General features: G+C 32.7%; 1 protein-coding gene across 1 annotated transcript in view; it reads left to right on the top strand.

The window, feature by feature from the left end:
• LOC144443812 (serine/threonine-protein kinase Nek9-like) overlaps positions 1 to 26,811 on the top strand; it is a 101,845-nt gene extending 75,034 nt beyond the window's left edge. Inside the window, exon 22 of the mRNA XM_078133364.1 lies at positions 26,629 to 26,811. Within this exon, the coding sequence (XP_077989490.1) occupies positions 26,629 to 26,811 (183 nt within the window). The remainder of the gene's footprint in view (positions 1 to 26,628) is intronic.
• Positions 26,812 to 27,435: the final 624 nt, after the last annotated feature.

The raw sequence follows: 27,435 nt of genomic DNA, 5'->3' as shown, positions 1-27,435 counted from the left end.
TTACCACGTTGTTTAGATAGTCTGCTTGTGTTTATAATTAGAATGACAAAGGGGAGATTATCATCAGCCCAAATATAGATATGGAATTTGCTTCGTGAGTAAACTATCAGAAACACAGGATATGATTTGAATGAAAATCTGTGTTTGCATCTACCCCCTCCCCACCCACCCATAATTCAAATATATCTCAGGATTTTAGAACTGGAGGGTGTATTCATCAGGACTGATATACTATTACTACTAAGACTGAAACGACGAAGAAATCGTTGAATTTTAGTTCCAAATTGTCCAACATCTATTCTTTTTATCAATTTGGATAAACAGATACTCTAATGAATACACAAATTGTTGACATTTGGTCACAAAATGCCAATATCTGTAAAATTTCAGAAATCTGTAACAAATATTCATATGAATGACAAAATTGTAGAGAATGTAATCACAAAATTCAACACCTATTCTGTGCAGTCTTATCAGTTTTGATAACAAAATACTTATAAATGAATAATAAACTTGTTGAAATTCATTCACCTATCCTGTATAGTTAAAAAATTTTAGTGAAAAATGTCTTTAGAACGTAACTACCAAATCATCAATGTGCTTTTAAAACCCATCTCACGAATCCATCACATAATGTGTTTTAACTCTCATTCAAATTTTGTTAGATAACTGTTAACACTTGATTAGACAATGAAGAGGATTCATTCCAGATTAGATTAGTTTCTTTTCAATTTGAGATTATCAGCCAACAAGTAGAGACATGTAAGGCGTCTTTAATCTGAACCAAGTTTTGGGGGATGGAGATGTAGCCATTGTGTGTCTTTTCTTTTTTTTGGAAAAATGCTTAAATTATTTTTTTTTTTACATTATTTTCAACTTAATAATTCCACTTTTTGGACTCCACAGAAAAAAAAAGACTTAACTATTAAAGTGGCCATATGGATGAAGGATTTGGTATTTATTTAGGATTTTTTTAATTTATAAAACAATTTTATCAAGGCTTCCTATTTGAAAAATCAATGTGAAACAACACTAACAAAGTCTGTGTTCGTATTATAAACTCAATACATTGCAAAAAGCTAAAAAATGTGTGAAAATTTGTTATTGTACATACAATAGCAAACATTTTACACTTTTATTAATGATTTTGCGATGTATTGAGATACAAACAAGGACTTGGCATATGTTGTCCCACATTGATTTTCAAGTAGAACGCCATGATGAATTAAAAATACAAAACAAATACCAAATCTTCATCCATATGGCCACTTTAATATTGGAAATTCTACATCCTGTAATCAGTGTCTATACCAAATGTGAACAAAATGAGGAAATCTTTGTTTTTATTGAAATTTGGTAACTTTTTTTGTTGCAATTTCTCAATAATTTATTAACCGGGATTGTTACTGTTATTCTGATGCCTAAAAGAATAATTGTTTGGTTCCACTTACCCAACCCCACCTAGTATTTCACTGCAAACCCTAAACTTTTTTTATGTATTTGAGAAAAAAATAATAAAATCGCGAACATTGTGAAATCTCGCGAGAAATAGTGGATGTGGAAAAAAGACAATATAAAACTGGTCTTCCAATCTGTAATGGCTGTACATCAGATGGGAAGAAACCAATAACACAGAGACCATATGGAAAACAACTCAAAACATAACTACCTGAACTAGACACTCACACATAAAAAAAAAATCAAAATCAAAATATCTACCTACCCCACCTATTCTAAAACTGAGTTTAATCGGGATGACACTATTTTTTTTAAGGCCTGATCAAAAATTAGTTGAGTTTGTCCAATAAAGTTAATGAACAACATAACATTTTGTTCAAATCATATTTTTTTTGTACACTACTATTAACAAAATCTATTAGATTGATTGCAGTAACAAAGCTAATATTGATCTAAAGTCTCAATTCTCAATGCTACAATTTATCAATAGTTTGACCATAAATTTAGCAATCAAACATGACAATGATCATTTCTCACATGAATGTCACAATTTAATTAAACATTATCAGTCAACTGTCGATGTTTTCATTGTCAATATTTGTTATATAAATTGTTGGGCAAACTTATTGGTTATTATTATTACACATTACAAAATTCTAATGTTTGAGTAATAATACATTTTATGGTTGAGCCATTTCTATTAATTGCAGTGGTCATGTGAGAATTTTTGTATTTCTGTTGACAAAATGACGTAGAGGTGAATTTTGTATGTATGGAGAACAGAAAATATTTACAGCTATTTTGATATGAATGATAAAATTCAATGGATGGTACCAAAACAACAGAATTCATCAACCAAAGATCAAAATTTCTCATAAAACTGTGAAAATTTCATAGGTGCATGTCAGTTGACTATATCTTGAAAGCGGCCATGTAGATGAGGATTGGGTATTTATTTTGAATTTTTCAATTTATAAAACAATTTTATCATGGCGTCCTACATGAAAAATCAATGTGAAACAACATTGATCAAGTCCTTGTTTGTAACTCAATAAATGGCAAAAGATTAATAAATGTGTAAAACAAATGTTATTATACTTCATACAATAACAAACTTTTGACACATTTTGATTAACTTTCTGCAGTTTATTGAGTCACAAACACAGACTTGGTCAATGTTGTTTCACATCGATATTTTAAGTAGGAAACCATGATAAAATTGTTTTATAAGAATCCAAAATAAATACCAAATCTTCATCCATATGGCCACTTAAAGTCAAAACTAAATAACAAAATTCTACAATCTTAGAAATTAATTTTTGTTACAATTCGTAACATTGAAAGTGTTGACATCAAATTTGTAGTTTATTAAAAATATACAGTTAAGCAATTGTAGTGTGATCAGTTAGAAATTGTGGTGATCTAATTTATGGGACAAATTCAGGAAGTTTTGTCAAGAAATGGTATTATGAGCCCTTCTCCAAAATAGTAAGGATCATGTGAGAATTATAACTAAAAGTGATATTACCAGTTGTGCAGTCTATGCAGTGAATAGTCATCCATACCTACAAGATTAAGTATGGAGTAGCTCCTACTACAAGGGCAAGGTCATTTTAATTTCAATCCACTCACTTTGCACTTATTGATGATATAAAGTGACATATTTAGAGTATACTTGTACTCAGATCTAATTTTTGTTTTAACAAAGAAGTTTGGCAAATCAAATCAAATTGTAACTATTTAGCACAACTGAATTATACATTATTATGGTCTCAAATTTGTTATTGGAATTTTTTGAAAATGTAGAGATGAAGAAGTGTTCGTGACACCTCTCTCCTCCACACCCCCAACATTGATATGCAAATACAGTCTGAAATATTTTGTGAAAACATCTTAAACTCGGAGAGTACGGGGTAGATTGATTTCATATTTGTTGTTCCTAAGGATTTATGGACAGAAAATTATCCACTCTCGTTCTTTATGTGGAGTCATCATGGTCATGGTGGGTGGGCAAATGGTTAGAGAGGCTAGCTTGGAATCTACAGGTTGCAGGTTCCAGCCCACATCACTGCCATTTGTTTCTGAATGGTTTAAAGTCCTTGGGCAAGATTTGAACCAAGATTGTGCCTCAGTCCACTCAGCTATATAATTTGGGACCTGGTTAGATAGAACAATGTGAATGCTTAAATTAATAATCCTATGTGCTCAAGTTATAAAGACTGCAATGAATTGTATGCTCCCCAGGGGAGTTGAGGAAGTATAAAGGGCTATTGTGCCATCATTGATCCATGCCAGGGGTAATAATTGTGCATGCCATGAGGTCTCAGGAGAAAAGGCACATTATCAATTATTATGACATGCAAAAAAAAAAGGTACCAAAAATATGATTTTTGTTCAAAAATCATACAACACAGAAACACCAGGTATATACTAGCAGTATTTTTCCTATTTGTTAGGAATGTTTCTAGGGATGTGTAAATGAGATATTGCTCAAGGCATAGTTGATGGAATGTCTGTGGCCAAGACAAGGTGACTTAATCCTTGAAATGCAAATGAAGTGAAAAAATCTGGTTTTGGTCAAAACTCTTTTTAAAAAAACTATAAAGCAAATTAATTTGATAGTTATAGTTGGGAGCAGTGTTCTTTACTTACGTATCTATCCTTTAAATACTCCAAGTTCAATGACCTCTATGGCAGTACTAAACTAATTTTAGAAACAAATCTGACTGAACTTGAAGTAAAGGTCTACTTTTCAGTTCAAACTATATGATAGGATATTTTATAGCAGCTTACACCTTAAATAAAAACTACTTTCATTTATTTGTACGTAACTTTTGAAATTTGTTCAAACTTTTTATCTTTTTATCAAATATGTTACTTGCTATTTATTTATGGAAAAAAATTTAGATTATTTATGAGATAATCAATGAAATTTCATAATGAATAATCAACAGCTCTAATTAATTTAGTTCATTTAAAAGATTTATTATCATGATGTTTTTTAGGATATTAAAAAAACAATTAAACGATATATCTTAGTGGAAGATAGCATTGGTTAATAATTGAAGTAATTAAATTTTCACAAAATAAATGGGAACTGTCACATAATATTACTAATTTACCATTAAGATCAGTGATTATTTTGGTTTTTAATAGTCTATAAACAGACATTGAATCCTTCTATATATATTAACGATTACCCGATATATAAATATCAAAATGGAAGAAATATCTGAAACATTTTATTCCAGTGTTAAAACTTTGAGAGGATATTAGGTATCGCTCGCCATCACATGAAAGCTCAGGTGATTGCCCAAATCCCTACTTTACTTGACTCTAGGCTAGTAACGTTTAGGATTTTGTAATGAATGAACGAATTCATAAATAAATGTATTGTGAATGTATATATTTTGGTAAACAAAATTTTTAGCTGAAAGACACCTTTCCACAATTTGGTTTCATTTTATTTTGGCAGATAAATATTTTTTACGTCTGCATTGTACTTTATATTGTGAGTATTAAAATGTATTGGTTTGAAATAAGTCTGTCTGTTAGTACCTTTGATTATTCAGAATTTACCAGTGATTTAATTTCATACTGATTTATTTTGTGTTAGATGTTAGAATACTACCATGGAAACCAAGCTATCAGCTAACTTAGATAGACACAAATAAAAACTATTGTTGTGACACTGATATAAGCTATTGAATTGACAGTGCTTTAATTATACTCACAGTAGGATGGCATTTTTGATGATGGTTGAATGATTAGGGTGGCCAGCTTGGAAATCTGCAGTTTGTAGGTTCGAGCCCCCATCACTGCCCTTTTTTTCTGACTGGCTAAAGTCCTTGGGGCAAGATTTGAACCACTACTGTGCCTCAGTCAACCCCGCTGTATAATTGGGGACCTGGTAGGATAGAGGCTACAATGTAAATGCTTTAATCCTATGCGCTTATAAAGGCTGCCATGGATTGTATGCTCCCCAGGGAGTTGAAGTATAAAGGGCCGTTGTGGCGATATAGATCCATACCAGGGGTAATACTAACTGTAAATTTACTTTGAGCACAAAGTGGGAAAGCACTATACAAAAACCAACATTATTATTATCATCATCTGGAAGTTTACATTTTTTTTGAACTTCAAGTGCTTACACTATCTTGATTGCAGAGAGATTTTTTGGGGGATGGGGACGATGATATGAAAAGTGTCTTTTTGATTTCTCCATTTGGTACAGATTATTTGACAACAACATGGGGCTTTTTAATAATGTGTTATCATCAATTCCTGGAAAAGTATGTTGATGTATCTGTTACACACCAAGTGAAAATTATGTAAAACATGATCATTAAAATATTATTTCATAGTTGAAAATCAACCCACCAAATGAAATCTTGATTGATTGATTGATTGATTGACATCATTAAGATTAAACACTTGAATACTAAGATATTGTTATCTATTGTATAAGTATATTAAAATGATGTAATTACATAATTAATTTTTTAAAAATGTGATATAATAAATTGGACCATTCCAAAACTACTATAATTATGTCTGTTGACAAAATTCATTTGAATCTAAAAGTCATTGACCCTTTGATTGAATGTAATACACAGTGTGAAATTATTATTATAAGTTATTAGTTCTTTTTATTGAGTTTTTAACTTAATCTATAATTGAATTCCCTCAATTTTCAGGTCTCTTTCATAGCCATTGAAGCTGTCAATATGATCTTTCGCTGCTTTCCAAAATTCCTAGACAACCCAAAAAGTTCACAAGACAATCCAAAATCTGTAGACAATCAAAAATTCATGGCCCGCAAACCCCAAATTTAAAATACAGGCATCCAAATGTTGAAAATTCAGAGACAACGAAAAACTTAGAAATAGCGAACCAAAAATTGAGATTTACCAAATTTTAGAAAATTCAGAGAACCAAGAATTCACACACGTGACATGACGCGACTAAAAGTTTGTTAAATTCACAGACAATATTTCAACTCTCTTGTCAAACTGCTAGTACTATATTACTTATCAAATAAAAATGGCCAGTTTTATACCCTCCTTCTTTACCCAACTCCGCCATGTCCCCAAACAGTAAATGAGCACAAAAACTAATATTATTATTATTATTATTATTATTATGAAACATCTTTATTCAAGGTAAAACTCAGTAAATATTACAAACAATGCAGAGCTTTGCAACGTTGGCTTCTTTTCATTGAGGCCCTCATACTTCAAATCAACAATCACACAAAAGTCCACTTACAAATTCTAAAACACATTAGGACATAAAATACACACATTGATCACACCTCCAGATAAATAAAGTAACTGCTAGGCAGACTCTTTAATTGTCTTTTCCATTGATTCCTCCTTATATTGCTTGTCAAGTGTTTTTTAGTTAGTTAGCTTTTCTTTTAATCTTTACCATATCGACTTCCAAGTATGACCCTTGACCTTTTCAAAACAAAACAAATTTCTTTGCAGACTGCATTCAAGATTCACAATCAGTGATACCTTTATATGCTCTAATAACTACAGACAGAAAGAAACACTAGAAAAAAAAGTATCAAAAGTTTAGCTGCCCAGCTGACTTGAAATGCGTTCACTTGAATATTGCATGTTAAAAGGATAATGAACTTTTACGGAAATTCCCCTCTGGGAACAAAAATCAAAAAATGTCAAAATTATGTGTTGAAAAGATAACGATTCAATAATGGGTTAGTAATTCGCATTTTATGTCAGAAAGGATGTCGACCTCCTAAATCTGTTCAATTGCATAACTATTATAATCTAATATCACGATGAATGGTTTTTAAGTACAGTTTGGATTTTAAATCAGGATTTTCTTTAAAAGCCTGTTACAGTTTCACACGTAATTTTTTATACTTTTGATAAATGCCTCAACTGAAATTCATAGATTCATCATCAAATGATCAAAAACCGGCTCTGTATCAATGGGTACTTTGTCAGGATTAAAGGTTTTAATACTATGTGAATGATTAAGATATTACACTCTTACAACTGGCAGAGCAGGGGTTGTATGCATGCTCCCCCAGGGCATTGGCAAAGTATTTTAAAAGGGCCATTGTGCTGTCATGGGTCCATGCCAGTGGTGTATAATTGTAAAAGTGGTATGTATTAGTTGTTTCTTTGTAGTGTATAGTACATGTAGACTGAGTAGTTACTCTGAATTAGTAACTACCAAACCTCAACGAACAGTCAGAACTTACACAAAATTCAAAATTGGACATTTTAACGTTTAACCTTCAGCATAAACTGATATATATATATAAACTGCTAGCTTTCCTCTGAGAATGAAAAGTTATTCTTTATAAGACAACTTACAACATCAGCATACATCATTACATGTGTATTCCTATAGCTGTAAATACATACGCATATAGCACAGTACAATAAATCCAATCAAATTGCTTGTTAGGTGCACACCCTAAAATCAGTGCCACCTCCACCCCCACCATTATAACGATTTCAACCAGATACTGTACTACTTATGGATAAAGTGCTGTATGCATAATGTCTAATTTTTGTATTTTGATAATTTTAAGTAAATATATTGATGGTTGTCTGATCACAGAAATAATACTCCAGTGACAGCTAGGCGACAGTTTTTGAAAATATAATCTCACAATATCTTCTATTTGGTAACAATGCTCGATGACATTGCAATTACAATGTCAGATTCATTGCAACAAAGAGCCATATGACACATTCCTCTTCGGTTATCAGAGAAATTTGAGAAAATTGCAAATTCATTGAATTACGGTATTTGGCCATATGATGAAAAGTTATGAAATTATGTACGATAGGAAATTATTTAAATCTGACATTCAATAGTGTGCGTTCACTCATCTGGTTTCTATGCCGATGTCACAAAAAATGACATTGAACTGTGAATCTAATATTGTACGGAAATTGGAAAACGCCTAAAATGCTGGCGATGATTAAAATTGGATCATCTTACTAAAAATCAAATTTAGATGAGATCACATTGTCGTTTTTATATCATCTTATCAAATCTGACCATCTCCATGACAACAGAACATAGAATGATGAAAGACATTCATTTCAATTTCAATATTTCCATGAATTTTAAAAAAAACAACGTAACATTGATTTCGTGAAATTTTATTGTTTAATACAACCGCTCTTGTCATTGAATGCCGTTTTTATCAGTGGTGGACAAATTAAAACTGGCTTTAATGACAAGAGAAGTATTATTAATAGTTCTATATTCTTCATCATTCTAAAAACTAAACCATAGAAGAAAGCAAACAGAATTGCTCCATCATAAACAGTATTTCGGTATTTAAAGGGCGTCTGCATGTGAAGCTTGTCATCCCCACCCCTACCCCTAAATGGCATACAAATATCTCTGTGTTGCAATTCTCTTGACATCAATAGATGTCAAATATTATCCACAGAATTCCTCTTAAGAATTTACCTGAAGTCCTTTCCATCCTAAAAATCACCTTATTACTACTCACTCTCTTGGACGTGTGTTCCAAAAAAAAAAATGAATTTTACGATACAGGAAAATTTGATTTTCATTTTTCATTTTCTATTTTATAAAGGAATTTGCAAACCTCTCTGGAAATACTGATATCTAAAAGTTACATTTCACCAATTGTTTATTTGAATGGAAGTATTGACCCTATAATGAAGTTTAATAAAATATGAAAATTACGTATAAATATCTCATCATGTAAAACATACGCGATGTTTGATGACTCCTTTTGAAAAGTAGACGTTGGAATTTTTTATTAAAACATGTTTAAAATTAGGAACAATATGAATATAGAAAGAATGTATTATCTTTTCATCATACGGTTTTCAAACCATCAAAAAATTATCTCCGAATTATTTTCATATAACTCAATAAAAAAGCTTTTACGCATCGTTAAGCGACCATCTGGCCATTTTATGGCAACATGCAAATACCAAGAACAGAACAATGATGCGATGATGTGTTTTTAACCCTCCAGCATAAGCTTGACATTGATTGATCATGTAACTTTGACTTTGAAAAGCTGTCCCTTTTTCTAGTCAGTAAATTGCTTGCCAGCCAAACCATAGATTGGTATATGAGTCATCCGCTCACTTAGATCCCCCCCAAAAAGAAGTAATGCTGTATAATTGATGCAATCTGTAAGCTGCAGGCTTGACGAGATGTCTCTCTTTATCTCTATGCCAAAGACAAGGTTGTCGTACAAGATACGCACTGACATTTATGCCGCCAGTCTGTCGCCAAATAAGGTTCAAAATTGATATCTTTTGATCGAGTTCATGCAATCAATTGCAAGGACACTGTATAAATGCATGTGTCAAGTCGATACTACAATGGTTCTATACTATTTTGCAGGTGTTCACAAAGTCTTCTCTTCACTTTCGTTATTTATCATTTGGTGTTGATAGCTTTCAAAGACTTATCCTCAGACGCACAGGGTCACTCATGTTGGAGTCAGGGGAAGGGAAGGTGGGGGGGGGGGGTCTTTGTTGTCATACCTGGAGAGTGATTCTTGTACACCTGTATAATTGAATACATGAAATAGCAAGGTTCATGGATTTTGGATTCATGGCTTTAAGATAAAAATGTCTCTACTTTTACACGTTCACAAGTTTTGGAGCAATAAATCCAAATAGAAATTTTCATTTTATAACTCTAATTATATAGTTCACCACCAATTCGTGTTTTTGGTATTCAAATTACAAGTATTCCGATTTAACACATTTTTCAAACATGTTGAAGTGATGTGTCTTGTTGACATTTCATTAATTTATTTTTTATAAACGGTTAATTTCTATAGTCACCTATGCATAAATAATGTGTTAACTAGAGAATAGAGTCTGGAAACTAAGAGTAAGTGCACTCACGTAGACACTTTATGTCTATCCCAATCAGAACAAAGTGTGAATCGTTTGTTACACTAACATCAATTATTCATTCGACTAGACTTCATTGATAAGGTTTCTTGTCTGTTACGTATTTCCGTATCAAGTCTATATTGTTGGACTACTGGCGACATTGAAGAAAAAATATGACAGAACCCCATGACGCACAATTGCAAGTATTACGTATTACGTACTCGGTGGTGTACAAATACTTGCAGTGTTCTCTGTGGCAGTACTTCACAAGCATAGTCAGTGAAAGTGCAACAGAAAACACTGCAAGCATGAGTGCAAATATCCCTGAGTACCCACACTGGAACTCACACGGCATGGGGTTCTGTTATTATTACATAATTATGTTTATCCGAAACAACAAATTTCCGTAAATATGACACTATGCGATCTCGCACTTTTGTGTAGAACGAACAATTGCGTCATCATTTACATATTATTTACATGCAAGTTCATGTATGCAATAATGTTTTCAGTAGTGCACTGCAGTGCAAATACCACTAGTATGCGTGCGCACCAGTGCAAGTAATCTCTGGTACATACATGTATGTAATAATAGCTGGTACTTTTGACATTCATTTTAAAGTATTGTACTGTTTTCTGTAAACATCATGCATCTGTAAACATCATTTTGCTCTAACTTTGTGTGAGGGAAAACTCAATCCCATTTTCAATTAAAATCAAGGAAAATGATGAGGGACCATCATACAAATTTGTGAAATAATAATGTTCAAAATGATATCAAAGTTAAAGGGGCACAAGCTGAGTTTATACATTAATGGGCGAGATTTATGTTGTCTATTTAAAAGTCACTCATAGTATTCTACCTACTGAAATAAACATATCTATCACTTTCAAGTGAGTGAACTCAAACCTGGTATTAAGATATAACATATAAACTATCTGATGATGTAATTTTTGATATATACCAAAAAATGTTGAGGAATCCATACTATGCAATCAACTGTTACTAACAAAATTAGAAGGCAATTGAAATACCATAGAAGGCCTGCATCGACATCAATATTATACTATAATACTCAGTAGTTTATTAATCAAGGTTCACTTGAGTAAAATTTTTATAAACGCAGCTTGTGCCCCTTTAATACTATTTTAGAATCCAATATGGCCACCAAACACTGCGTTAACTCTTAATACAAGATTGTAAATTTCCTTAGAAAGAAGACCATGATAAAAAACAAAAACATTTTATTTATTCGTTAAAAAAAAAGACAGAGAACAGACTTTCATATGACAAAGTTTGGAAAAACTTTGATTTTCAGTGAAATTGATCCCCAAGGCACTCTTAGACGAAGTAGTAAAAAGTTAATTGTTGTCATTTAGTAATAGTCATGGATAAGGAGTTCACAAGATTATTGATGTACTTCCAGTTTCATAAGTCTGGGTATTAGTGTGTCAGACCAGTATGATTGATGTTAACAAGTTATTATAAAATACTAAATTGAAGTTACATGGTCATGGTTAAAATTATATCATAATCCAAGGCTGGCCCCCTCATGTGTACCAAACTGTGTGTGTTCCCTGGGTTGTTTTTAGGTGGGTGTCAGATGCAGGAACTGGATGTTGGGTGTAGGAGTGACAAAACACATGTTTATAACTATCATACTAGTAAATAATACCCTGGCGATATCATATCCATCAGTTTCCCTCAGCTCATCCTGCTGCATAATCACCCCAACAATCTGTTATTTCCTTCTGGTCACACGTCATTTGAAACACAGCATTTGTTGGGGTGAGTCATATATGGTCCCACGAGGAAACCTGCATATGGTATTGCCGTCACCACCAGTTGATATACGTATAGTAAAGACCACCAGCCTGATCAACATGAGTACCAATAAAGTGTTAGATCTGTGGTATGTCCACTTCAAGGCTTATTCTGTGAAATACAATTCTGAAACACATGTGGCAAAAACATTTATAGTAGTAAAGCCTTGGTTTAATAATAACTTTCCATTTATCATCACAAACAAATATGAATCAACTTGTTCCAGGCCTGTTACTTTGAAAGGCGAAGGGAATTTTTTAATTTTTTTTTTTAAATAGCTAAAGTGTCTTTTGTATCCCTGAAATTTTGCTTACATACTCTTTGTTAATTATAACAATTATGCAAGGTCTGATCACACAAAATCTATTAAATTGTTGTTATAGACCAAGCTGACACTGGCATGCCACTTTTGTCAAGTATCTGCCCTGAGGCCACCATATGTCATCTGTTCATAATTATAAAGTCTTCATAAAAATGTTGACAGGACTTTGATCAAGAGCTCTACTTCTCTGTAATTTAGTATTCATATGTGTGTTGGTGTACATGTGTGTGTTACATGATATTGTTTGTTTGTAAAGGGACTCAGCTAGAGACAGACAAGCAAGTGACAGAGATATAGGCCGACAGATGGACAGAAGGAGGAAAACACACGTGAATGTGTTAAAATTAGTACCAGATTATTGATAATCTAAGCTTTATTACACAACTGTTAGTATTAAAGCTCTTCTGTTAATACTATTAGGGTCAAATGCAGTAACAATTTGCTGTTCAAATATGATAGTGACTATCTTGGATATGTGACTGTTGAGTGTCCCCCCCCCCCTTTACCTTTTACTCTCCACTTAAAAAGTCTTAAAGATTACTTTGACCCGATCGATTAGTCAACATCAGTGCCCTTTTCCCTTGCTATGTTTCTCAGTGCAGTACCCTCCCCCGCCACTATCACCCCCACCACCAAAAAAAAGAATCATTCAGTCTATCCTTTGTTAGGAATTCCTTTATCCAGTAATGCACGATATTCAAATTTTACACAGATTAATTATCGTGCAACTTGTATGATATGAACTTTTTGTGTACAATTTGCAACAAAGTTGTGACATGAAAGAAATAATCAGCTGATAGCATTATGTGCACACTAAAATGTAAAAGTCCTGTGAAATTCAGTTGTGGTTTTCCTGCCGAGAAATTGATAAATACATTTTATAGTTTTATAACATGGTAGGCATATCAGAGATTAAAATCTTAAAATTGTTGCTGTTTCTTATATTTTGTTCAAGAAAGCTCTGCTAAAATCAAGGGGGAAAAATCTAGGGTCAGGCCCCCCAAAAAATAGAATTTTTACTGGTCAGCGCACATATCACTTATTACCCTCGCGTCAGTCGGTCTTCTATTTTGGTGTGTTTATCCAGCCCAATAACCCTTGAAGACAACTGCAGAGCCAATCATAAACAAGCAAATGGCATCTGCCCCACATATACACTTTCTCTGAAGTAAAGAATAAAAAGAACAATAACTACCATAAATACATGCAGAAGATTGAGTTTGTTGAAAATAAAAAAAAAAAATTTTAATTCACGTTGTTGCACCACTTTAGACCAAATTTCCTGACCACAAACAATTCTTCTTCTGTTTTTTGGCCTCACCATGCAACTTTTTTCATAAAGATCAAAAGGATATTAAAGTGGCCATATGAAGGAGGATCGGGTATTTATTTTTGGATTTTTAATTTACAAAACAATTTTATCATGGCTACCTCAATGTGAAACAACATCGAGGAAGTCTGTGTTTGTAACTCAATACATTGCAAATAGCTAAAAAGTGTTTATTATTTTACGTACAATAACAAACATTTATTAATTTTTTGCAATTACAAACAAGGACTTGGTCTATATTGTTTCACATTGATTTTTCAAATATGAAACCATGATAAAATTGTTTAATAAATTAAAAATTCCAAAATAAATACCAAATCCTTATCCATATGACCACTTTAAAATGAAGCCATTTTAGAATCAATAATGGCTGCCAAATACTGTGTTGACTATGGGAAAATAAAAGACTAGTGATTTTCTTGACTAGATGGTAAACCCCAACATTTCCCATTTCTTATTTCAAAACTGAGGACAGGGAGAAAATTTTCAGATGGCAAAGTGTGAAGGGATTACAATTATTTAGATTTTCAGGGAAATTCCAAAAAAAACATGCATTCATTGTAATCCGTTGGTTGCCATGTGATCGAGAACATCATATATCAAGTGTAAGATATGAGTGTACATGCAGAATGTATTTAAAGAGTGTAAAGTGACATTAGAGGTTTCTATTTATATCTAGCTAATCAACCCTTCAAGTACATGTAAGCCATCTCAAATTCAGCAGTTGCAAAAATATTGTAATCCATCTCTGTAAAGTCATCCTGAGAATGTAGTGGAAACATAAAGTCGTAAAAGTTAGTGTTGATTGCATGATCATGATCACAGCCGTAGATCAAAATATGTCGGCACCATTTAGTCATTCTCAAAGCGAAATCCAAGTCGACTGTAACGTAATCCTCACACACACATAATGAAAAAAGTAAAATAAAATGAAAATAGCCACTCTGTGGTTTTTAAATTATGTATATTTGATAACTTTATGGCTATGTGTTGATACCATTTGATGATAGCGTAAAGTATCACCCAATACCACTCCTGAGACTGTTCAGTCGTACTATTGATGGTGACATCTGAGCCGTATCGCGCAAGTTGTAGAAGTATCAAACAAGTCAACTACAAAGTGCTACAGTCTGCTCAAACGATACAAACAGTGATAAAATCAATCAAAAGAGTTTTAAATATCATGATAATTGATTTATTACATTATCAGTACCCTGGAATTCACCATCAAACTATAACCATAGACATTCTAAGTTCAGAGAAACAGATTATTTTATACAGCTGACGGCAATCGTGGTACAAAATTATTAGTGTTCGTAAATAACCACGTCAAATCAGTGATACCAGTGCCTGTGAAATGTCATCTTTATTAATGCATATTGGCATAGCTACACATTATAGATATCTCTGGAATTGAGGTCAAAAAAAGTTCAGATGTAGTTTTAGAAAAGTTACACACAGTAATGAATTTTGGTCAAATTTTGGCACCTACAAGAGAAAGTTATTACCGTAACTGAAGTTGAAAGCAACAATTACCAATAAAATGGATTGTATGCTCCCCAGGTAGTTGAGGAAGTATAAAGGGCCGTTGTTACTGTTACTGGTTGTGTCAGGTGTAATAACTGTAAAGTGCATTGAGCAGTGTTAGGGAAATTTGAACGCACAGTGTAAAACATAACATTATTACTATGTGTATTTCAATGACAATCACACCATTTGCTCTTTGTGTGTCTATCTACCTGTCTATGTTTATGTTTGTTTGTTTGTTTGTTTGTTTGTTTGTTTGTTTGTTTGTTTGTTGACTTTATCATCTCAATGTACATACCAGATCACAGTAGGCCTACTAATCATAGCAGATCAAACACTTAGTGCGAAAATAAGCAGAATTGCTACCTCCATGAGTGATTATTTGAGCTATGTCTTAAATTTAACGATCATAATGTTTTATGAGGGTATGACATTAGTTCAGGTTGATGAGTGAAATGAAGATGATGAGTCCCAGTTTTATGAGGCAATTACTTTCATACTGATAACTATAACTTTAATATGAACAATAATACTGAAACTGTCTCACATTCTTGCTCAAAGAATTATAGAATTGCCTCCAAGGTATAATTAAATTGTCACACATCTGTTTATGTAAGACACTTTTGAAACAACACATCCCATTACTGGGCAATAATTTACTATATGAAACCTTGATTTACTTTGTTCATATCTGGGATAATAGGTCACTATATAAGACCTTGATTTACTTTGGTCAGATGTGGGATAACTGATCAATAATTTACTATGTGACACCTTGATTTACTTTGTTAATGTGTGGGATAACTGGCCAATAATTTACTATATGAAACCCTGATTTACTTTGATCATATCTAGGATAAAAGGTCAGTTATTTGCTATATAAGACCTTGCTTTACTTTGTTGATGTGTGGGATAACTGGTCAATAATTTACTATATAAGACCTTGCTTTACGTTGTTAATGGGTGGGATAACAGGTCAATAATTTACTATATACGACCTTGATTTACATTGTTAATGTGTGGGATAACAGGTCAATAATTTACGATATAAGACCTTGATTTAAATTGTTAATGTGTGGGATAACAGGTCAATAATTCATTATATAAGACCATGATTTACTTTGTTCATATTTGGGATAAGGGTAAATAATTCACTCTGTAAAACCTTGATTTACTTTGTTGTGTTGGATAACTCATCAATAATTCCCTATGTAATATACTTATTTGCCTTGTCCGTATATGGGATATCTGGTCAATAATTTACTATAGACCTTTATTTGCATTTTCCAGGTACGGAATATCTGATTGATGATTTATTGATTTATTGTGTAACACCTCTATTTGCTTTGTCCATATTAAGATATCTGGTCAGTAATTTATCAGATAACGCCCTGATTTGCTTCATCTGTTTCTGGCATATCAATTGCACAAGTATAAAGTCAAACCTTTGTTTTCAAATCAAAAAGCAAACTTTACAATTGTAACAAAGACATAAACAGTACAGTTATATATCCTATGGTGTAATTATAATTAAGGTGGTCATATGAATTGTCAAGATTGATATTTGAGAAATTCTGTTTGTTTCATATATAGGATTTACTAGGAAATGGGTAAAAACCAGGTTGAATGTTTTAATACTTGATCACACATAAGTGGGCTTTCTCAAGAAGTTTACATTTTAATAATTAAATGGAACTGTAAACATTCTATTGAATGAAAGAACGAGCATGAAGCAAATTAAGGTACATGAATTACTAGTATAACATCAAGGCCAATAGAATTTTTTCGGAAAATAAAATGAGAAAATAAAATAAAAGTTGAGATGTAACTTCTACTGTTGATAATAAGATAAACAATCAGAAGAAGACTAGTATCTGAATTGCATTACGTTAAAATGTTCATCTATTTCGAAAAGTACAATAAACAGTCTTAACTAGGTGTTTTAAATTGGCTTGTGTAAACAACTTTCAGATTTGATGCATTCATGGTTTTTCAAACAAATACGGGGGAAAATTATACCCCACCTACAAAATCAATTATTCCGAACTGTCTGCATATCCGAACAAAATCCATGTCTCTGGGAAGGTTCAGATAATTGGAGTTTTACTGTATATGGTATAAAAGCTCAGGGATGGTAAGTTCGTTTCTCAATTTCAGACCATGGAGTTGAATGGTTAATAAGCTGAAAAATCCCAGTAGCTGTCTTCAACTTACACTCTCAATCTGTACAAATTGGGTGAAATTAAGGAACTATTCATTCCATTGTAATATGCTAAGACAATCATCTTTTCATGTTTGTGATAAAAAAAAAAAGCTTTGCAGTCCAAAATATACACAGTGTTTGTTGACCTCTGTAAGGTTGACAGGATGTTCTTGAGGTCATTGCGATGTGCCACAGCTTTCTATTAAAATTCACTTGTGTTATATCCGAACTATATGATGAATGGTATTATTATCAAAACTAATAATTGCTATCATGGGTATAATCATACCATCTTAACTGTTTGTCATAAAATTGGTTTTGATTCCTATCACAATATAATAATTACTCATATGACCCTGAGGATAGAGCATGGCACTATTCTTTTTATTGTTCTCTGCTTTTTTATAAGATGATTTTCCCCATCCTTTTATAAACGGTTAAAAAAGAATGTGTCCTTGTTTTTACCATAACTGAACTGAGGTTCAGCAGTGCTTGGTAGGCATCAATAAATGTATGTATGTATGTATGTATGTATGTATGTATGTATGTATGTGAACCACTTTAAGTCAAAATCCCCTTAAAGTCAAAAACTGCCTGATCAATTGACTTGGTATTTGGTAGGTACTTTACTAGGTTTTATAGCTGAAATAATGCTCAAATGAAAATGGTGAGATCAGTGAAATGCAACTTATGCCCAAAAGAGTGATATTTCATCTGATCAATTTCCTTTTCAATGTAACATCTCAGGTATGTTTATGGTTAAAGTCCATTTTCACTCCCACTTGTCACAGTAAACAGTGTCAATGCTTGATGAAATATGTGTGTGGAGATGTTATTTTTGGGACTATTTTAGTGGGGAATTTACTGAGGGTTGTCTAATGTAAAGATTGTTCAAACCAATACTGATGATGGCCTGATCACAATATAACGCTTAAGACTTTAATTTTGGTCAAAGGTTTAAATTCCAAAAAATTGAGTGTGTCCAGATAAAGAATTATTGAAGACAATGTTTTCAAGGGTATTGATGAAGATCTGTTGATGAAGTAATTCTAACAATGATTAATATGCATATTATTTTGGAGGTTTGGTAAACTCCTTTGTAGATCGATACTAAAAGCTTCTTTATAAAATAACCGCTTGGATTTCAGTTGAGCACAACGTCATTGGTGCTATTTTTATTGTATTATCTCCAATTCACAAGCTCAATAAACGAACTTCACTCATTTAGGACCAAACACCCTCCCCTTAATGAACACAGTTCATTTATTGAGCTTGTGTGGAGTTGTGCAATTGTCCCTTAAAAATGCCTCAGATGTCAGTGTGCAATCATTATGATGTTATATCCAATCCAAGGATATCATTGAAATATGCAATCAAATTAGTACTACTTCTCTTTCTAGAGATGTAATACCTTTGTTGAAATTCAATAAGTGGGTAAAACATGTGTCAATTAGGTGGAAATGCAAGTCTCCTTAAGATGTTGTATGGCCTTGATGTCATCTGAACAGGATATCTTGAAATGTTGTATGGTCTATTGTCAATTCTTTAATTTGAAATGTTGTATGGCCTTGGTCATCTGGACAGGATAGTAGATGGTCAAGTGTAGTTGAAATGTTGTTTGGCCTAGGTGTGATCTGGACAGGGCAGGTGATGGTCCAATGTAGTTGAAATGTTGTTTGGCCTAGGTGTGATCTGGACAGGGCAGGTGATGGTCCAATGTAGTTGAAATGTTGTTTGGCCTAGGTGTGATCTGGACAGGGCAGGTGATGGTCCAATGTAGTTGAAATGTTGTTTGGCCTAGGTGTGATCTGGACAGGGCAGGTGATGGTCCAATGTAGTTGAAATGTTGTTTGGCCTAGGTGTGATCTGGACAGGGCAGGTGATGGTCCAATGTAGTTGAAATGTTGTATGGCCTAGGTGTGATGTGGACAGGGCAGGTCATGGTCCAATGTAGTTGAAATGTTGTATGGCCTAGTTGTGATCTGGACAGGACAGGTCATGGTCCAATGTAGTTGAAATGTATGGCCTAGGTGTGATCTGGACAGGGCAGGTCATGGTCCAATGTAGTTGAAATGTTGTATGGCCTAGGTGTGATCTTGACAGGGCAGGTGGTGGTCCAATGTAGTTGAAATGTATGGCCTAGGTGTGATCTGGACAGGGCAGGTCATGGTTTAATGTAGTTGAAATGTTGTATGGCCTAGGTGTGGTGTGGACAGAATAGATATGACACGAAACTATGGATAACTTGTCAAGCCTTGGCAACATGCCCAGCCATCATTAAAATTACAGAGCAATTGTGAAGCTTGTTGTAATAACATCTAACAATAGTATACTAATTGGGCATCAAGGTCAATTCTAAGTTTATCAGATGACCGAGACCTTCACTTATTTTTAGCATGTGTCTTCCATTAAATGGTAATTTGAAAAAGTGGAATCAACTAGAATGAGTCTGTAATTCTATGTCTATTAGCCATTATCAGAATGGGGTATGGCATACATTTTTATCCTCTTTTGTTGCCAAGTACAGTGAGTGCAGGAAGTATATGGGTTCATAGAGATAGTATTGTGTATATTAGTGTATATATAAGTGTGTGTGTGTGTGTGTGTGTGTTAATATATGTATAAATTACAGTTGTGAAAGACTTTGTCTCATGAGGACATTTTTTATCAAAATCATTAGAAAATAGATCATTGTTATTTTGAGAGAATATCATTTCTTGAATTTATTTGTAAATTAACAATCATTCCAGCACTGTACGTCAGATCTATCTTTGAATTAAAATTCTAATTATCAATTTTTTTTATATAAGAAAAACCTTTTCATTCAATTAATCAACAGTCCAGTTCAATGGCTCAAGGTTAATTTTTATTCATTAATAATCATACAATACATTGTACATGTACAAAACATTAGGTGATATGTGCATTTCTGTGTACATGAGTGACAGCCATTTTGACATTGTGTTCTGTCAGTATTGTTGACTTATAATCAATATCACTTTAACTAAAAGACTGGCTACGCAGTATACCAAACAAACATGTTATCGTATGTCTCATATACAAACGACTATTTCACGATTTGACTATGGTCATGTTTATCATTGTAACTTTTTATTCAGCATTTTTATTGGCTCTATCAGTTCTCTTCCATATAATAAATAACAAAACCATAGTTTACAATTTTAGAATGTGTCTGCTAGTGCTGAGATATGGGGTTTATTGAGTTTATACATTTTCAATGAGTGTATCATTAAAAAATTATATCATGGTGTATATGGTAACGTCCAATTATGCAAGTATGTAACACCATATTTAATTGAATTAGATAACTACGTAATAACTAGGTGATAATTAATTTTTTATATGAGCATAGAAGATGTATCAGTTTTATCAATTAAGGTATCATAATTAGATAAAAAACATGTTATCATATGAAAAGTTCAGCCATACAATCCGTCAATCATACTCATCCAAATTTTTGTGTAACATACTGATATCAATATTTAACGTTAAAATAATGTAAGTTGCAAATTTTAAGACAACCATGACTGAGAAATTCGGATGATTGATAAAAAAAAATTACTGAACCTTTCACCAACAAAAAACATGGACATTTCAGAATATAATGGTTATAGATGACAATATCAATTACCATAACAAGGTACGTTTGTCTGAACTGTAACTTTTATCATAGATATTGGAGATGTCTATGGCTTTATGGATGATTCAATGTTTGTTTTCCCTCTTCATGCCAATTTTCGTACCTTTCTGGTCAAGTATATTAGCAAGCGATTCTATTTTTATACATAAATCACACTTTTTGCAATCACCTCTCATATTAAAGAACAATAGTTCAATTAACACCTTACGGTGTTTAAGTAGATTGTAGTGAAATCACTTATTTCTAGTGGTCAATCCTTCATGTTGGTAAGATGGTGGATTTGGGTGGACAGATGGGTAGATGGATGGATTGATGGATGGATGGGTGATGGATGGATGGATGGATGGATGGATAAACAGATAGATAGCTATTAGATAAATAAATAGATGGATAATGGTATTGTTATTTGTAGATTTAACAAAGGTGCATAGACCATACACTATCAAGATACTAAACAAGACATCAAGACATGTGAATACAAAATAAGACTAATTAATTCGCTCATTCCATCAGATGTTTCACAATCAAATTGCTTTAGAAACCTAAAGCCTGCATGTGTGTGTGCTTGTTGAAGATTGCCCCAATATCATTTTATTTCTACTGGTAGTTCAGTTTTACAACAACAAGGAAAAATATGATGATTGAAAAATTATCTTCTTAACATAATCAATTGTTAATTTTTGAAACGTGAAATTAGAATTAGAAAGATCAATTATTTGTTTCAATGTGCTGCCCATGTGATTACAGTATATATTATTCATATTACATGGACAGTATACTTCGCGTGATTACTACCAAGGTAGTTACATAACACTGCATAGAGCTGGGAGCTCTGACCGTCAAATAAATTTACTTAATATGTGTTATCACTTCATGGTCAGATTTTATCAATTTTTTTTTTTCTGATTCAGATCCTTGTTTGGATCATTTGACCGAAATATTCGTTTATCTTTGATTCAACTTCAAATCAGATTCACTTGTAGATCCTTGCTTTAGAATTTGACTTGGATCCTTGATTAACTTTGATTGAGGAAATCCAAATCGGATTCCAAATCGGATTCCAATATTCAGATTCTTGTTAAGCGTTTGAATCAAATCCTTTAATTTGCAACCCAAGAAGTTTTTCTCCAAGTAGCGAATCTTCTCCCACTTTCTTTGACAATTCTTGAATAAAGAAATGTTGATTTCACTCATTTGCAAATAAAGTGATATTCTATTTAAGGCTTCTGAAGCAACCATAGACGTTCAGCCCAAGACAATGAGAGTGATTGGTAAACACTCAAATCTCCCATCAACTTAAATTCTGTTCACGGTGACTCAGGCCCTATGCAAACATGGATGCAGCTGAACTCTAATGATTTCTACATTCCCATGCTATTACCTGTCCATCATTCCTTATCTTTGCAAGAAAACTGTGGGGAAATATCTTATATCTTTCTACCTTAAAAGATCAAAAAAAGGGATGAAGGTCTTTCAGCCAGATATAGAGCAAATGAACGCTTAAAAGTATGTTTTTTAAATAGAATATAAGCAAATACAGAATATTTTGTAGATGTGTGTGATTGTGGTGTTGAAGAAATATTAAAAAATAACTTCCATGGATACTTGGATTTTGAATTTAAGATATTTGAAGCAAACAGTCATTGCCGTGTCCATCCATGCGGTTTCCCATCTCTTGCCCCATGAAATTGATTTGAAACGGAAGATATATCCATGCCTCGTGGAAATGACACTGAATATCAACAATCAATTGAATCTCTGTAGTTGAAATTGATGGAGGTACCATTTCATTAAGGGCTAAAGTAAATGTTTTTACCCAGGAATTAGGATGTATGTCAGTAATTGAATAATAGTTAAATGTATTCAACAGTTACTGATAGGCCCTTTGGCCCAAGATATGTTACCTTCTGAACCTAGCCTTCATACAGAAAATTCTCTAAAATAAGGTAAATTTTATCATCAAATAATTATCCAAAAAATTGTGATCCAAATTGTGTTGATAATCTAAATCCCATTCGTTTGGCTTTCTAGTCTGTAATCTTAAATACATAATTTAATATAATCCCCAAATTGTAATCCCTGTAAATCCGATCGAAATCCCACACTCTTGGCTCACTCATCTGTAATCTTAAATTACAAATATAAGCCCAAAATCGTAATCTTTTTGCACTATAAAGGGGATTATCTATACTAATCCATACAAGATCTAATCAGAAAAGCTGTTTGTATTTATTGCATGTACTGTTTTTTAAATACATGATTATCATTTTTGCTGTGTTTGTAACCAGTGACGGTTTTCGAACATCCTTTTCAGAATGCAATCACACAAACATGAACCCAATCACACAATAGACGTCAACAAAAAACTCAGGAAATTGAAAAAAAAACATATTGACCTTCCTTTTGTGGCAGATATAATCAGATTGGAGCTATAAGTACTTGAACACAGCATTGCTATACCAAAGGATGTCAAGATGGCTTTGTAAATTGCCTTCACTGTTCAAGTAAAAACCTTTTTTTTTTAGCAATTAATTGACCAGTATTTTGGCTTGATGCCAATTTCATTTCTCATCTGGCCTCTGATTGTCAAAGTGTTTATCATTGGTTTTTATGGATACTGACCAGTAGGCAATTATGTAGATTAGTGTAGACAACCTTTAAAGCTAATACTCAATTCAAGGATGGTCATTATACAAAATAATTATAATGACGTTATTAGGCATTTATGAATATTAAAAAAATAGTGCTTTGGCAAAGAGTACCAATATCAATGGCTAAAACCTCGCAAGTTCAACATTTCCTGTATGTGTAATTACCTAAAGTGTCCTTGAGATATGCAAATTTGAAGTGGTATGCTAATAAACTAATTGTTATGCTAGGAGTGAACAAGATTTCTACAAATATGCTAATGTGAATTAAGGTAATATAATGAGCTATAACTGTTATGAAATGGGAAACAAGGCCTCGATCCCCATATATACAAATCTGAAGTGATATGCTAATGAGCTAATTGTCATGAAAGGCAAGAATGAGTTCTACAGATATACAAATGGTAAAGTGATATACTAATGAGCACATTATTATGCAAGCAGAGATCAGACTTGCAGATTAATGACGGCTGTTTTCATGATAAGATCATGAATATTGTTCATATTGAATATAGTCACAGTGCATATCGGATTTTCCATGTGAGTGAAGTTTATGCACATCAGATGCCGTATTCCACTTGTAATCATGTGAAATGCCTGGTTGAACATAGCAAATTAACTTTTTAAAAACAGGTCTCGCTGATGTAGCACTTTATGGTCATCTTGACATCTCTTTTGGCACGAGATTATTAATTGCTTTAATTAACTAATGATACCTTAATATTAAAATAGATAAGCAAATGACAGAAAAATGTCAATTTAATAATTGATGAAACTGTTTGGCACTTGATTTGAAAATAGTTGAACATGGTTGAAGGAGGGTTTTTTGTAGCTGGGTGAACAGCAATCAGTTGTTTTTGTTTCCATTTTATATAATGAGAATTTTAATCAAAATAAGTAATACATACTCTGGGGTTTTTTGGAAGTTATCTGAAAATGATTCTTTTTGATATCCATCTACTGTGTTTCTATAAGCCTTGGGGACCCTGGTAATATGTTTAGATTTACATATCTTTTGTACTGTAAATTAAATAGAAAACACTGTTATACCAAAAATATGGGAATTTAGGGAACTTACAGATTTTACCTACATACCACACAAAATACTGAGAAGTTAAATTGATAGTTTCATTACAAAGATTTCCCACTAGACCAATTGTGCATAATTTTGTCCACCCCACATGAGAGAAATTGCATCTTAATACCTCCCACCCCCAAAATAACAAAAAAACAAACTGTATTGTTTACTTTGTTATCAATACCCTTCTATAAGATTAAAGATAATATGGTTTTAGATAATGGTGCTTTCCTGATTTCATTCATGCCTTATCTCCAAACAAATCATGATTACATATTATTTTCTGAGAAAAGTATCCATGCCATCTAGTTGATAAAAATGTGATAGTCGTCATGGTTATATGTACGTGTTCACCCTGCATCCTATTGTACTTTTTAGATAAATTGATACCTATAAATATAAAAATAGCAAAAATGTGTAAGGTATACTACATGTAGATATCATGTCTGGTGATTGAGTTGAATACCCTCAGTTCTAACCTGTGACTGGCAAATGTTCGGAATGGAAATACATAAATAACTCACCATTGGTCACACATGGTACAAGAAGGCAATGTTCATATCTTCGGGGAAAAAAAGGAACAATAACTGTTATTTTAAAAGAGGAATTTAATGATATACATATTTATAATAGAACATTAATCAATTAAGCAAGCAAAGCAGTTAAAGCATTTGCATATTAAGGGGATTTTAACGTATTTTGCATATAATAGGAAGCATTAACTAAGCAAACAAAGTAATTACTTAATTTGCATATTATGGAGATTTAACTTAATTAGTGTGTATATAATAGGAAGCATTAACTAAGCAAACAAAGCAATTATATAATTTGCATATTAGGGGGATTTTAACCTAATTAATAGGAAGCATTAACTATGCAAACAATGCAATTATATAATTTGCATATTAGGGGGATTTTAACCTAATTAATAGGAAGCATTAACTATGCAAACAAAGCAATTATATAATTTGCATATTAGGGGGATTTTAACCTAATTAATAGGAAGCATTAACTATGCAAATGATGCAATTATATAATTTGCGTATTAGGGGGATTTTAACCTAATTAATAGGAAGCATTAACTATGCAAACAATGCAATTATATAATTTTCGTATTAGGGGGATTTTAACCTAATCAATAGGAAGCATTAACTAAGCAAACAAAGCAATTATATAATTTGCATATTAGGGGGATTTTAACCTAATTAATAGGAAGCATTAACTAGGCAAACAAAGCAATTATATAACTTGAATATTAAGGGGGTTTTAACCTAATTTTTAATTCAAAAGTTTGTTTGATGCCTACATTTGGGTGATTTTTTAAAAACAGAATAGTATATACATAAGTGGACTGTCCTAATTCCTTTTTTGATGAATATCATAACATTAGAATATAAATTAAGAGCAGAATATGCTGTTTTATGATACTATGTTACCATTGTCAACAGAATGTTGGATATTGCTTGTTACACTTTGCATATAGTTTGCATATGAAAATTTAAGTAATTATACCTTGCACACAAAAAAGGAATAACTTATACGTGTATTTAACTAGAAAGATAAAAAGATGAAGCGTTAATAAAATTATGTATAATGTTTATGTTATGTCCTACTGAGAGTGTGTATCTTTTTTTTTTGTAATATTGTTTCTAAGAAATATTTTCCTATTATTATTTTTGACCCTACAGAATGAAACCCTGGTGAACGCCAACCTTCGGTTCTGGGAGTTGATAGACAAGTGGCAAGGAGAATGCCAGCTTGCAATGGATGACTCTATCATCAATTCTACTTCCCTGAGTAGAAAGAAGTCCAGCATCTCCGCAAGGAATGCACACAGTGGAAATCAACCCTCAGCACCTCATCTGGTCTGAATCAGCAATCATGTAAAAAGGTCATTTATCAAGGGTGGTCATTCAACAGTTTGTTTCAGGAGATTTCCAACAAGCGTGATGAACTTGAAGAGATTACTTTTTTGTGTGTTAAGGAGTGGAATCAAGGGATTGATGTTTCGGCTTCATGTAAATGGACCCCCTGCAGAGCTGCAGGTGATAGACTTTCAGTGCAGTTAGAATACATCATCAAATGGATACCCATTCACATTCAGGACACACATCCCATAAAAATGAAAGTTAGTCTTTTTTCATGGTTGGTGAGAAAGTAAGTCAACCATTGTTGATTTACGGGAAATGGGAGTATAAAGATGATATCAATTAGTTATGAAGAAAGACAGGTTAAACACAAAATAACAGAACGAGACTGTATTTTATGAAACCAAATTAAAAAAAAAACACCTTTCCTGGTGGTTTTTCACTTTGTCATGGTTATCAAACAAGCCCTGTGTGTGAACTATAATATCTACATAAGTTTACCTTTGCCCAGTCCATTAGTCATCCATGAATGTTATGATTCTAAGACATGGGCCATGGATAGTACCTGATAATCTGCCATACCAATTTACAACGTTTGTAAATCCTATGATAACAGATAAGCTGTGT

Source organism: Glandiceps talaboti, chromosome 2 (assembly GCF_964340395.1).
Source record: "Glandiceps talaboti chromosome 2, keGlaTala1.1, whole genome shotgun sequence".
In the NCBI taxonomy this organism is placed as follows: Eukaryota; Metazoa; Hemichordata; class Enteropneusta; family Spengelidae; genus Glandiceps; species Glandiceps talaboti.
Note: the sequence above shows the minus strand (reverse complement) of the source record. Positions and strands in the feature narration are given on the sequence as shown.